Genomic DNA, 15,345 nt, shown 5'->3' with positions numbered 1-15,345 from the left:
AAACTGAAAAAGTTGAAACCCACTTAAAAAATTACTGTTGAATATAAGTAAAGTTACAAAAAGTCCTATCTCATAATAACCTAATAGAAAAAAAAACAATAAAATTAAAATAATAAACAATCATTACTATACTTATTCAGGTTGTTAACACTTTTTTTTTTAATAATTTGATTAGTGTTTTCTCATTTCCCATGGTGAAGTAGAATTTTTGAAGTAATTTTCAAGTCGAGAATTAAGTGATTTGTCTCATGCTTTTTTTTGGTAGGAAAGCTGGGCTGTCTCATGTTTTTTTTTTTTATATACCATGATTTTTTGATAGGTTGATATGCATATATATAATCGCGTAGGTAACAATGATCATAAATATACAATATTTACGGGCCGGTTTCATCATCCTCTAAATATATTGTAGCAACCCACAGGTACAAATTAAATCTTGGCCATTTTTAATAAAAATTATTTAATTAATCACTTAAAGAGTTTCTAGAATCTGTTCAAAGTTAGGAGGGGAAAAATGAACGAGAGCATAAGAGTAACAGAGGCAAGGACACACCCAGTCGGGAGTTGGATCGAGGAGAGGGCGAGGTTCTTGATGGGCAAATATAAAGATAAGTTATTCAAATTACGATGTGTGAACATCAGTAACTTTATTGAAAAATAAAAATTATATATAAATTTCTTAAAATATTAAAATAAACTTCTTTGTAATTATTTGTGAACGACTTTGCAGGTAGTAATCATTAGCTTAAACCAAATACAACCTAACTGATATTACCAAATAAAGTACACCAAAGATATATTCAAAGAATTTGTTTGGCATATGTCTCTAATAAATCAGCTGAGCTAGCTTCGAGAAAGGAGCATATGTCGTTGGATGCAAGTTGCTTGAAGATGACTCATATATGAATCCTCTCTGTACCAAATTTAATTACTCCCGAAACTTCACATGCTATTTTTGTTTGTTTTAGTAAATCAGTATGCGAATATTTCCATTAAATCGTGCGTCAATATAACATTATATTATGTATACGTGACAAAGGGATGATGCTTCGTTTCGTTGCAGGTTGATGTAGTGGTTCAATTCGCTTGAATAAATTACATTGAAATATGTGAAACAATGGCTAATGCGATTAATCAATTCTGGCATATGTGGTGATCATATAGATGATCCGAGTTTGGCTCGCTCGGCACGGGAACTTAAAAGCGGATGAGTCCAATGTGCAAATTTCTCCAACTAGCGGACAATAGAACCAATGGGTCCAGCTAAATCACGTGAGATTTGTCCATCTACATCGTACATTAGAGGAACAACAAACTTGATAGCCGGCATTCTCCGTATCATAATTTGCAGTTGATAATTAACTGATCTTCTTTTTCAAGGTGAATATTCAAGGAAAAAATTAATTAAAAAAGGTGAATGTCCAAGGAAATAATAAGTTAATTACAATAATTAATAAAAACGTCCTCTTTGGCCTGCGTTATGTGGGTCGGTCTGGTGGATCGTGACCAAACAACATGTCGCATTGCGCAATTAATCAGGTAAAGATCTCTTTCCGTATCCATGGGCAGTTGATCTCTCTCTCTTTTTTTTTTTTAAATTTGCGCATGCTTAATATCCGAAAACACAATATTTCCGACTAATTCAAGTGCGAGCCAAATCGGTTTAATGAGGAGTAAAATTCTTCCAATTGTGATTTTTTAAATTCAAAAAGAATTAACACCAAATTAACTGAACTTAATAAAGTTGATTATGCTACTGCGCTTTAGTGGCTGAAACCTCAAAAAAAAAAAAGTGAAAGCACTGAAAGTGGATGAAACTATATTTATTTATATATATTATTCGTGAAAGAATTTTCAAAAGAATAATAATTTTTCTACATTTTTTCTTTTTCCCCGCCGAAGCTCTGATTTACAAGACAAATTGAAGCATCAATAAAATGCTCATTAGTACAAGGATATTAGGAAAAAAATAAAAAGAATCAGTTTAATTGTATCATTAGACTATATGATGTCTCTGCCGATCATCTTCTTCCTCATCGTCTTCGTCATCTTCGTCATCATCGTTGGATATTTCATCGCCAACATCCTAGTATTAAAGACAACAGCGAGTAAGCTACAAGACTCGAATAGTACGTAGATAAACACAATAGATGATCCACACGAATGTTATAGATAGAAGAACTGAAAATGGGAGGGAAAGAAACTAACATGACATCGACGGTGGAAGCTGTTCTGGATTGCCGTAATTGTTTGAACCACGATGTACATGGGGATAATGATGCCGCTCATTCTCAATACAAGCACCTGCAGTTGCCGAATATTAAAGCTAAACCAGGTGATTAGAAGATCTCTATAATAACTTTAAGTCGGATATGAAACTGAACTTGAAGGTAATTAGTGGCTTTATTTTCGGACTTACCGTGAGAAGCGCAAACGGGTATTGGTCCGCTTTACCATCAAGCACTTCCAGTATGTGTCTTAGAAGCAAGAAGCCAGTGAACTGCCATTTACCAAAGCACAAACAATTATTATTGCTCAGAAGTTAAATAATTAATTCATTAATTACTAGAAAATTATAAGATTATAACCAATGATAGAATGGACATAAATTTAAGCTAACCCTACGGATCAAATTAACCAATTGTGAAGAGGACAGATTTTTAAGCAAAAACCAACGATTTGGTGAATTCTAAGGGAGAATGAGGAAGGGGACGAGAGAGAGAGTATATTTTTTGGTGAAGACAAGAGAGATAATATGATCCTAACGACCTATCACCAGAAACCAACGGACAATTGAGGGAAAGTGTTCACTTTTGCACGTTAGACGAAAAGCCAATTTTCTGGTTCATGTTTGGTGGGCAGATTCTTCCCCAAAAAAAAAAAAAGTGTAAGCTAATAAAGTGCTTAGGTGCCTATTTCTGATTAGATTTGCACTATCTAGGAATATTGCTCATAATCACATATCATGTAATGTATGTCTTGTTATATATTCGAGTAAAATAAAGTTGTTGGGTTGGTGAACGGAAAAAAACAAATTAGGAGTTGAAAGGGACACTCACCGTAAAAGCAAACGATCGGCAGAATGCAGCACCTCGATCGGCTGCGGAGGTGCATTCGGAGTAGTCGGAGTCATCCGCCTCTTCGTCAGATGTGGTTACGGCTCTCAGGCCTAGCTGCTCGTGCTCAGTTCTGCGGACTTGCAAACTATCCCTAGGATGCAAATTTTGGATGAATCCATCAGGCTAAACTCGATACCTATGCATCTGATCAGTAGTACTAAACAGACAACAGAGCATGATAATGTACATCTTTTTTGTAAATGGCATCGGATTAATGCGTGTGCTCGGCCCTGTCGATGTCTTCAAAGCTTAAGATGTTTATTTATGTCGAAATGAATCTAGGATTCCAGCTACTCCCACGTTAGAAGAATAATTGGTTCTGAAGCATGCCGGGCCTTTTAAAATCACTGATCTTATATTACGGCTTTTTTTTTCCCTTATGGTAACTTTTTTTGGCCACCTCTTATGGCAACTTTGCTAATAATAAAAGTTCGTGCTTTTTCTTTTTTTTTTTTTTTGTTATAAAAAAGTACGCTTTCGAGGATGCAACATTCCAAATGCACAGCAACATATGGAAATAGACCCCAAAAAAATGTAAAAACTAATTACAAATTATTGTTTGGGGATAAAATTATGCCAAAAAACAAAGTAATTAGAGTTAATTAATTAAAATTAGATAAGTACCTGATAGTCACGGCAGCCTCAATCGACTGTGACTTCTTCGAAGTTGCAGTATATCCGGGTTCATAATTCTGCACCACATACAATGCGTCGTTATTGATTGCAGCCGGCCCACAACTAAACCGAACCAAAGACTAAGTAAACGAGAAATTTCCGGCTGTCATAAATATTATTTTCTTCATTGGGTTAAATTGAGAATGGAAAAATAAATGTTTGATTGTGACGCCTCGTATTTAAGAGGAAAATTCAAGACACTTAATTTGAAAAAGAAAAAAAAAACCAGAATTGACTGATATCCATGGAAAATGTTGTTTAAAATGATGAAAAAGTCCGGGGTTATAATTCTTCGATATGCACCACCCGATATCCACCGGTTCATAATCTATCTAGGTTTGAACCAAGCCGGCCTAAAACTAAACGGCGTTATAATGTTTGGTGGTGAATAAGAAAATTTAAGTCCCCAAATTCGAAAATTCCTAAAATACAGAGAAATAGAAAGACATAGAGACAAATTTGAGAAATCCGATATTCATCAGAACACAAATTGAAAAACTTCATCAAATCGCAGAGAAAAAAACGGAGAGAAAGAGCGAAACCAGAAAAAGAAAAAAAAAAAAAAAAAAAAAAAAAAGCCCAATTCGACGAGCCACAATAAATGGACAGAAAAAGATAAAACAGGGACTTCCATCGAACAACATATGAAACAAAACTGGCTCAAATATATGTATATATATATATTTTGGGGGTTACCTGGAGACATATTTCGCAGATAGTACTGCCCTTCTCATTACACCACCTCTGTATGCAGTCTCTATGCGCGAACTGAATGGACCGAACAACAAGTCGAAGGACCGCGATCACGATGATATCCCGATAACATATCGCGCAAATTTCTCGAGGGAAAAATTGCTTTGATTCTTGTTGGGTGGCTTACCTTGACAGTTCCGGAACAAGCACAGGGAGCTTCCAAGCTCTGGGAGCTCTCGAACTCGGCCTCGTGGCAGATTCTGCAGTGGGAGATCGCCGTGCTCGACCGCAGCTCGTCGATGATCAGAGCTACTTCCTCCATCTCTTTGCCCAATTCCCCTTCTTTTTGTCGATCCTCTGTAGCTTCGAAAGGGGCCGGAAATGAGGTGCTCTTTTTGGGGGGTATGATTTAAAAGTCTCTCCTCTGTTTCAATTCTCTCCGTCTCTGTTTTTCCTCTCCTTGAGGCCACTCGACTTTTAAACCGGGTGGAGGGGACTTGAAATTCCAAAAATGTCCCTGTCCCTCGCTCTTAAATATTAACTAAGGTTGTCCTCCCTTATTTATTTATTTGTTGGCTGAAAATTTGTTAAGGTTATCCAACTTTTTCACAAAATAATATATGCATGATGAAGAGGTTTTAAAAATAGTGATACGGGCCTCGCGTAAATTTACGGGGAAAAAAGAAAAAGCTCTGCAAATAAAGGACTTTCTATACCTTTTATTTTCTCATTTTCTATCCCCTACTAGATTTAAACCTCTATTTAACTTAAATATATATATTTTTTAATAATTACTTGCTGCTTTGAAATATATGAAATATAAGTTTATTTCTTGCATTATATAAAGTTGTACCTTTTATCCAATTAAAAAATACACATCAGATTTTAATACTAAACATGTCATCATGTTATATACAATGGCTCCATTCAAGCCCTTGTGCATTTGCAAACTACAATAGCTTGGACTACTGGCTTCAGATCTATTATTATTTGTTACATCTTATTTTTTATAAATAGACACATTTTAATACAATTGAAATTTTAAGTAAGTGGCTATTACATAAGATCTTAATAAATTTAGTTTATAGAAGTCGCCACTCGTCAATACGTATTAATCGGAAGCAAACTTAATAGCTAAGGGTGTCGCATTAAATAAGTCAAAAGAGGTGGGTTTTTTTCCCCCCTTTTAGACAAGAAGTTAAAAGGTTAGTAAAAATACTGTATAGTTCACCATTGAAGAAAAGATACACTATATAAATTTGATTGATGAATTAAATGATTATTTTCTGGTTTTCAAAATGACCCAAAAAAAAAAGATTCTGGCAGAAAGGAAATAGTGATTTTTTTTTTCAATTGTTTGGTATAACATAATTCATTTTATTTCGAATGTTCGAATGGATATGAAATAAAATAAATAGACACGGTTTCAAGAAACTGGAACATGAAGGCCGGTTTGACCCTATATGTATGGCAACCAAGACTTACACGATGGCAGGGTCAAAGTCAAACACTATATATTGTCTGCATTGAGGAAGAGATACGAATTTATGGGAAAATATATAATATAATAGTATTTAAAAAATTTTCCCTATGTTAAATACAGCTGTTTACACGCCAATTTGTCTTCGCGTCTTTTCTTTTTTCCCAAAAGACTCCGATTTAACTATTTCACTTATAAAATATTGGTTTTTTATTGTCTATATGCGGTTGGTTCTGTAAAAAGGAAAAAAAAGAAGATGATTCATATGATAAATGTTTCATCGGTACTGATGGCCACTGCCTTAATCAATCACAAAGCCAATCATAAATGCTTCTTATTTCCCATTAATTTTATTGAATTAAAGAAGAAATTATAAAAGCTATTTCCCCAAAAAAAAAAGAAACAAAACCGCGTGGCTCCTCTGATTAAACCATATATCACAGCTAATTCAATTGAAAATTGAAATATTTATATGTCCATAAATTTGCATATACTTTAAGCCGATCAAATTCATAAATTTGCAAAAAATCTATGCTGTGATAATTTTACCTCTTAATGGGTCGACCTATCTCGACTTGATTAATAATGGTCTAATTGGACTTTCAGATATAAATATTCGCACAGAAAAAGAAATTCATAAATTAGAGCAATTTGAATTTTAAAATATGGCACATCTCGTGCGATTAATTTTTTTTCGAATCCTTCAAAATGTAGATCCTTTATAGGCCTTATGAGGAGTTATAAAATCATCCTTATATATCATATTCAATTATTCAAATATCGATTTATCGCCTTGGGTAAACCTATTAATACTTATTATCATGAATACGTGATCAATTCAAAATACAAAACTTATGTTTATGCCCAGTTGCTGAAAATTTGATAATCACAGTTGCATTTTGAGAAATTTTATTTTATTTATTAAAGCTCATAATATGCCCTTTGGGCATAGGTAAGAAAAACCAAATGATATATTATCGAAATCTAGTTGTTCATACGTAGATTCATACATCATTATGGGTGAGCAAAGACGATATAAAAATCACCAACATTTCAAAATAAGAATTACAATCTTTCTTAAGCACAGATGGATTTTCTTCCTAAAAGCGAATAAGAAACATTGGTTGGTAGGGTGATCAGAGCATAATCTAACAAAATTGGCCAGACAATTATTGAATGGAAATGATGAAGGGCAAAATTGGAATAGGAAATGATTTGAGTAGGAAACAGTTATATGATTACACACTATTTAAAAAATTTTGGATAGTCATTCTTGTCACCTGTCTTAAATGATTCCTATTTTTTCTTCCATGCCCCTGCCCGATTTGAAATCTCTCTTCCTCTGGTTTAAATGCTGACCGTGAGATTCTAAATCAACGGCTAACAGGAGCCAACTGTTGGGGTGGGTCCCAGCTGAGAGATAAAAGAGGTGGAAAAACGCGGTCACCGAAAAGCACGAGTAGCTGCGATCCACTGGGCCCACGTTCGCGACGCTCCATGACGTTTATTTTCTCGCTTTTTTCTTAAAGATTCATTATTATTAATATATTGCATTTGTAAGTAACTTATGTAAAATTTCAATTCCAAATAATTTATTGCACGTCACCTCGCGTCTTTGTTCAAACTCAATATTATTTGTTCTAAAAAGTAGATCCGACTTTGAGATTTGCTGATTTTTCAAAATCAAATGGTGGATGAGGTAATGGAAATTTTTTTGAGATATAAATTAGTGGTTTTTTTTTTTGATAATTTCCTAAAGGAGATATTTAAGAGGTACAGTATATAATAAAATTTAAATTCAGAAAAACATTGTGGCAGTTAGAAAATTTTCTTGTAGTATAAGATATAAGATATGAAATTATATAATTAAGTTTTTACATACATAATCACTTTGTGTTCAAATAATTAATTTTAAAATAATAGGATCCTTGATCTTTCCAAAAATTAACAATACCGAATTAATTTTTTTAATCTTGAATTGTAATTATAAACCTACCATGAGTCTTCTTTCTAATAAAAAGAAGTCTTAAACTCCAAAAACTTCAAAATAAAAAGTAAAAAGCTCTTTATGAGAAAAAAATACTACGTAATTTTTTTTTGGATAAATTACAAAACAAATAAATGCTCATAAGAGAAAATTAAAAGTAATATTGAGTGGCCAGGCAAATGATTGGTCAACTCTTCGCAAGTTGTTCTTTTGGAAACATATGAGAATGATAAGGCATTAAAGATTTTCTCTATTATTATTATAAGAGAAAGAGCAACTCATGTACCTAGTATGAAATATATGAAATAGCCGATATATTGTACCGGAGCCCCCGGGGCAACGTGCAACTCTTCTCTGCTTTCAATAAAACATTTCTTTTACTAACCAAAAAAAACAAAAACAAAAACAAAAACAAAAAAGAAATGGCAGAAGAAGAAATAAATTCGTATATGTATTTTAATGAATTCAATATCCATAAATTAAGAAAAATAACAAAAATATGTTAAATCCTCCTAATTTGTGTGTTTGAAATTTCTCCTAATTCAAAATCACACTCATATCTAGGATATTCTATAACTACAACTCGTGCTATTGTGAGGATTTTTTTTTATAGAATTAATAAACCTTCATTTCAACTCAAATATGTACAAGGATCAGTCTTCACAAAAAATTACAAAAGACCATCCAAGTTTCTTCCCCTTTGGAGCGTTATCTTCCCCTTTGCCCTTTGGCACCTCTGAAAAAATAGAAACTCCTTAACCTTTTGTTTAAAAGCTCTACACAATAACCTAGTGGAATATACCATCCAAGTTTCTGCGGAATATTTTGCTGCACAGCAAAAGTCTTCCACCCGGCCTAGTTCCATTATACAAGTCTACTGGGAGCCTCCCCCGGATGGTTTCCACAAGCTGAACACTGATGGTTGCTCGAAGGGCAACCCGGGTCTAGCTGGTGCAGGGGGACTTATTTGAGACTCATTGGGCAGATGGATTGGGGGTTTTCGAATGAACCTCGGGTGCACCACTAGCCCGATAGTTGAGCTGAAAGCTCTTAGACAAGGGCTAATCACAGCTAAAGAGTGCGGAGTCACCAAGTTGATTGTAGAGCTTGATGCTAAGTTAGTTCTATCCTGGGTGTGGGAGAACTCCACAAATTTAGTGCTGACGAATTTGATTGACGACTGCAGGTATCTATGTCAGCAGTTTGATACTATCCTTCCCCAACATGCTTATAGGAAAGCCAACAAATGTGCTGACCATCTCGCCAATATTGGAGTAGAGCTTCCTGATTACTTTGCTATCTTATCGTACCCTCCTCCTTCTATTAGGGAGATTTTATTTGAAGACAATATGGGGCTTTCTTTCCTCAAATCTATGCGCTGTTGGTTTTGACGATTAAGTTTTAATGAATCTTCTTATTTAACCAAAATTTTTTTTTACAAAAGACTCTCAAAATTCAGCTCGAGGGTTAAGTCCTCAAACTGATTACACAAACTCTCTAAATGCATTAAGAGTACTCAAAATTGATCGTAGAAGCTCTCTCAAATTCAGCTGCTCAGTCAACGGGCAGGTAAAATTTTGAATTATAATTATTTTTAAGTTTATTATTAAGAGGATATAGCAATACTCGAAATAAGGACGTGGGCAAACATAATTTTTTTATAAGATATTAAGAACAAAACAAACCATTGAAATTCTCCCTTAATTATCTTGGATTATTATGGAGTGGCAGTAATTGAATAAGTTTATCTATTTTTGATAATTATTGAATGAACTGTACCGATTATACATCGAATGGCATGCGTACCTCATGATTAATTTCGCCAAAAGTGAGGAGCTGATCCAAAAGAACAAGGAATGAATATACGGAAGACTGCGGGCCACCACAAAGGGAAGTAAGAATCAATTCTTTCCACCAAATATCGTTGTTGTTTTTTATTTAACATATATTCAAAAGTTCGATGAATTTGGATCAATTCAATTCGAGTTAGATAATCAATTAAGTGATAAAGTTCTTCTAATCATTAATTTTTTGTATTCACGGGATTCAAACTCAAAATTTGGCTTAATAAAAGTATCATTTATTGTGTATTAGAAAATTCGAGAAGATTGTTATTATATTATTACACAAAATATCAAATATCAAATTATTGGATTTTCGATGACAAAGAAGGGTTTTCTTTGCCCGTTTATGAAAGGATACGTGGGGATGCTGACATTTGTTCTTATCCCATTTTCGCTCTTATCGGCTGCCGACTCTCTTCCATCTCTCTCTCCTCTTCTTAGGATTGTCGGATTCTCTCCAAAGCCACAGTTGGCTTGAAAGGAATTGTATATCTTTTGCCCCAAACAAAAGGGATTGTGAATCCGTACCCTCTATTAAGTATTAACATTTGGTTTGGATAACGGGCTGTGATGGGTTATGGAATGATAGGCAGGTGAGTTATGGAGGGATGTGACGGGCTGATTTACGAGGGAATTCTCTTAATCTTTCATAATTCATGTTTGATAACATCAAAAAAGGATGAAGTGAAATAATATAGATATATTATTTTATTATTATATTCATTTCATATAATGCTCTAATAAAGATAAATTATAGATTTTATAATATTTATAATATATACATATTGGTTTATATAAGTATATATGTATATCCGTAGAGTGTAAATGTGAAATGTATATATATATATATATATATATGTGTGTATATGAGAACCGATGTAGATAGAGGCGAACGATCGGATATAGATGCAGGATCGATCGAGAAGTAGGGGGCGAATATGAAGACAAGCTTTTTGAGTAGTGCATAAAAATTGACAAATAATATGTAAATTTTCTTAAAGCGTCAAAATTTCAATAACTCTCGGTAAGTGGTGCATAGCCATTTTACAGTTATGCTCGGGTGTGGATGTAGGAAATAGAATTATCCGTAATAAGTAACAAAATTGAATGAAAATTCGAATAGCAAGTTGCATGCTATAAAAATAAATGAATATCACTAGTATAAGAACTTAAAAAATCAAATCAATTACAAAGACGAAGGAGAAAGATCGGAAGACGCGAGAAATCCGAGTCTTGTGTATAACACAAACCTTTTTGAAATAGATTCGTCCCCTTAGTGAGTGCTTGAGGTCACGTGGGCGTCTGTTTCCCAGGATAAAACGACATCGGGTGCAGCTAGCAGCACGAGCTATTCGCATCCTAGCGAACCAGAAAATGAAGCTAAACACTCTCACTTAACTATTCAATTCTCTTCTTTTTGTTTGTCTTGTTGTATTCATGAAATGATAGGAATGTCCAATTTATAGACAATCGAAAATGGTGTCCCTTCAATTCGCACCCATTCAATTCATAACAATTGATGGTGTTTTTTTCTCAAATTTCATGAGCCACCATGCAATACATTCATTTCATTAATTTCTCATTCACGAACCACCATTAATTTCATTATTTTTCCAACAGTGGAAACATCTTATTAGGATAAATTGCGAAGGTTTGGAGGGATACTCAAATCTTGGACCTTGAAGCAACCGACCTAGGTCATCGCTGGGTCACCTGGCCTTCGCAGCAGCATTTAGGACTTTGATGGTGGAAAAGCAATCACTATCGTTTTGTATTGAAATGAAAGGTAAAAATAAAATATCAAAGATTATGTCTTGTGGGAATTGCTCCGTCGAATTAAGTATGAGAACGCTTGTTCCGAGTCTTATCGCTTCATTAGAATACATCATATATGTATTTGTGGCATATGAAAAGAATAAAGAATGGGAAAGATGATTATAGAAGTTTCAATTTGGGTTGGCTTTTGCAAGAGGTCGGCTGTGGGGACGTCGATGACTCGTATGAGCTTTGCGTTAAGCCTCACCACTTGAATTTCCGCCGAATGACAGGCAGCCGCGGTAGTCCCATCCACGTCCTTTTTTTGAATCCTTACATCATTTCATTTTCATCAACACGAAAAAAATCAATGAAAAAAAATCAACGATCATATAGTTCTTAGTTAACCATGCTATGCAGCCAATCAATTAATCAGTTAATTTTTTTGTTAACCCGGAATGTCCGAGCTTCGTCAGACTAATTCCCGAGACTTCGTGAACCCCCGGCGGCATACGGAACTGGTAATCACGCTAAAAGGCACTCCGGTGACTCAAAGGGGTTTCGAACTCGAAATCGAATAGATACTTAAACTCCTCCTTACCACTAGGCCAAACTCCTCGGAGTTAATTAATCAGTTAATTAGTGAAACAATTGATTGATGCCTGAATCACTATTATTTAAATTGGGGATCATGATGATTAGTGCTTAGTTTGGCAATAGAGTTAAATTTCGAAATTTAACTCTATTTTCCGTTAAATTGGTAAAAGTCAAATAAGTAAATTGGTGAAAAAGTATATATATAAGTGAGAGTGTAATTATGGGGTTGAGAAAAAAAGATAAAAAGTAATGATTGTATTATTGAATTATGAAAAAAAATAATAAATAGTTAAGAGAATTTAGTATTAAAAATTGAATAAAATGATAGTTAAAATAAAAAATGAAGAAAAAAAATAATTATGTTATTGAATTAAAAAAAAAAGTAAAATGGAGTGGAGTGTAAATATTTTTCAATCCAAAGTGAAGCGGAGTGCATGTATTTCAGTTTAAGCAAAGGAAATGGGAGTTCAGGCCATTTCTATGCTCTAGTTATTATCATCTGTCACATCCATGAAGTGGGTTTAATGTATGGGGGCATCTATATATAACACTTTGCCGCATATATATTAGGCGCCGTTTGAAAAATACAATCACATTAGAGACAAAAACAAAAAAAAGATGATAATAATAAGTTTTGGATATTTGAATATTTCCAATAATGGAGAATTCCTGTTCCAGCCAGCCCGTGAATAGAATTATGATTTTAACTCTATTTTTCTTCTTAAAAAAAAAGAAAATTTGCAAAAAACTGTATCTTAGCTTAGAATAGTGTCAAGAGACCCAAGAGAAAATCAATGAATTCCTTAGAAATTGTGGTCATATATATATAATTATAATTAGGTATATACCAATTGTTGATCCACCTTGTAGGATGTACTCCTGCAATTAAACTGATAAACAAGATAAAAGATAACGTCTCATAAATGTTTTGTAAATCTTTTTTTTAAGTATATAAGATTTCACAACATCATCAAACTATTCGAGAAAATTATACGTAAACATATATTTTTTTTCTAAAAACAGTTCGATCGTGATCATTAAAATACACACATGTATAGAGAGAGAGACACACACATACGTGATATATAGATTAGGATGGAGAAGGGAGTAGTGGTTGAGCCGTTGGAGAAGTGTTGCCTTCAAAATCAGCTCCCATATCTTTGATGTTCACCTAAGCGGATAAAGGCTTTCTTCTGGTACTGTTGGCCCATCATCTCTTGAGACCTTTCAGTCGTGAGTCTGAGCCTACATGTTAATATTAAATTATTATTATTATTTATATGTCTTGAGTTATTTTGGATTAATTCGCATATATTTTGGAGTTATATAATTAGCAAGACTAGCCCAATAGTTCATGCCCAACAATTAAATTGCTTGGGCTCCATGGACTCTAACGTTATCATACAATACTGGACCATGGTCCAGTAGAGATGATGGCAAGTTGCGATCTAAATGCGAAGAGCAAAACATATAGTGGCCGCTATTAAAATATAGGTTGGGGGTGCTCGGTTTTGCGAATGGTATCCATACCCAAGCCACTTATTTTCTCTCTTTTTTTTAGAAAAAAAATCAAACCACAAAATTTGGTTTTTTTGGATTCAGTTGACCGAATAACTGAGTACTCTTTTGATCGTATTGTCCCTATTATATTATGAGCAATATAATTCCCATGTTGATCATATCCAGACCAATTTTCTTTACAGAGAAAGTTGAAAAATGTCATGCTGGATGCAGTCCAAACAACAAAAGACAAGTAGCAAAATTGTCCCAAACCCAAGTTTCATTTACCTTAAAGGGCCACAATGTTTTTTTTTGGTGATCAAAAGGGCCACAATTCAGAAAGCAGCAAAATAATTACAGTTTATGATTTAGAAAGTAGCAAAACATATTAAGCTCATGGCCATAATTATTTATATATGACTTGCTTTGGTTTCTTTCTTCAATTTTTAAATTCAGCAATCCAAAACCAAACCAAATCCGAAAATCTCAGAAAAATCGCACTGTAACCAAATCATAATTTCAGATATTCGGATTTTAGAAATGATTTCGATTTAATTTTTTGTTTATCAGGATATTTTTGAGCAGTCATAATATGGTGATAGGACTTTGATTAGATAGGTTGTCAGTCATCCAAGTTTCTTGGACCCTAGCGGCGAGTTGGGGACCTGAAACACAATAGAGAAGTCGAATCGGGGGGTTAAGAGCCGATTTCATTCTCCAATGCGTAAGGTGGGTACTAGGATAGTTCAGAACTAAGGTTAGTATTTGATTGGTTTAAGAATGTTACAAGCTGTGTTAAGAATATAGTGTTGGGCTATCCCTCCAATTTGGAGGAAGTTGGGCTCAAATTGTATTGGGCTTTTATCGGGGCTTAATAAGCCCAAGAACCCATTTTATTAGGGTTTTTGTTTCAGCAAACTGGCACATATATATATATATATATAGCAGAGCGGCAGCAGAAGATAGTAGAAGGTAGCAGAAGCAGCAGCCGCAGCGGCAGAACAGCAGCAGCAAAGGGGCAGCAGAACAGCACAGCAGAACAGAGGAAGAGCAGAGGAGAATTCTGCTCAACAGGGCAGCGCGCAGCTGGAGATCAAACCTCGATCGGGACATCAAACGAACTCCGATTGGGACGAAATTTTGACAGCAGCTTCACAACACGTGGGGCTAACTTCTGAACGGTCATAATTTCTATTCGAGCTCTGTAGGTGCTGTTTCAGCTGATTTTGTGAACCACCCGGTGTGTGGTGACGAATTTAGTATTTGGGTGATCCAAGAGAGTGTTTCTCTTGAGTTTGGTGATCCAAGGGTTTACCCTTGATGAAAGACATTGTATAACCTTCATTCATAGTGGATCGTTGATTCGGAGTTGGTCCCGTGGTTTTTCCCCACATTGGGGTTTTCCACGTAAAATTCTTGGTGTTGTTTTACTTTACTGCTTGTTGGTTGATTTGATTAGTTCCTATCTCGATTACACCAGTAGAGGAGGAAGATTAATTGCTGCGTTATTGTTTGGTTAAGTACATCCCTAACCCCAACAAGTGGTATCAGAGCCTCGGGTTAGAGAAGTTTGAGTTTTTCGGTGTTTTCGAGATGGAGGAATCTACAGGATCTATGTTCAAGTTGAATGCAACCAACTACTCTATATGGAAGTCTCGGATGGAGGATCTTCTATTTTGCAGGGATTTGTACGAT

At 34.6% G+C, this 15,345-nt stretch overlaps 1 protein-coding gene across 1 annotated transcript; it reads right to left on the bottom strand.

The window, feature by feature from the left end:
• Nucleotides 1-1,808: 1,808 nt before the first annotated feature.
• On the bottom strand, nucleotides 1,809-4,947 carry LOC116209899. Its single transcript, XM_031543648.1, has 7 exons — nucleotides 4,675-4,947; nucleotides 4,491-4,562; nucleotides 3,744-3,811; nucleotides 3,060-3,210; nucleotides 2,420-2,500; nucleotides 2,209-2,304; nucleotides 1,809-2,086 (listed from the first exon to the last, which is right to left on the bottom strand). The coding sequence occupies exons 1-7, from the start codon at nucleotides 4,807-4,809 to the stop codon at nucleotides 1,997-1,999; spliced, it is 693 nt and encodes a 230-aa protein (XP_031399508.1). The 5' UTR covers nucleotides 4,810-4,947; the 3' UTR covers nucleotides 1,809-1,996.
• Between the last annotated feature and the right edge of the window lie 10,398 nt (nucleotides 4,948-15,345).

This window comes from Punica granatum, chromosome 6 (assembly GCF_007655135.1).
Source record: "Punica granatum isolate Tunisia-2019 chromosome 6, ASM765513v2, whole genome shotgun sequence".
NCBI classification, from domain to species: Eukaryota; Viridiplantae; Streptophyta; class Magnoliopsida; order Myrtales; family Lythraceae; genus Punica; species Punica granatum.
This window is presented reverse-complemented; position numbering and strand designations above follow the sequence as displayed.

Excerpts from the sequence above, each read along its gene's own strand:
- LOC116209899 (XM_031543648.1), bottom strand. The coding sequence starts at position 4,809 with ATGGAGGAAGTAGCTCTGATCATCGACGAGCTGCGGTCGAGCACGGCG. Across the intron at positions 2,501-3,059 it reads GCCGATCGTTTGCTTTTACG|TTCACTGGCTTCTTGCTTCT; the intron begins GTGAGTGTCCCT and ends GGTAAATGGCAG. Across the intron at positions 2,087-2,208 it reads GCTTCCACCGTCGATGTCAT|GATGTTGGCGATGAAATATC; the intron begins GTTAGTTTCTTT and ends CTTTAATACTAG.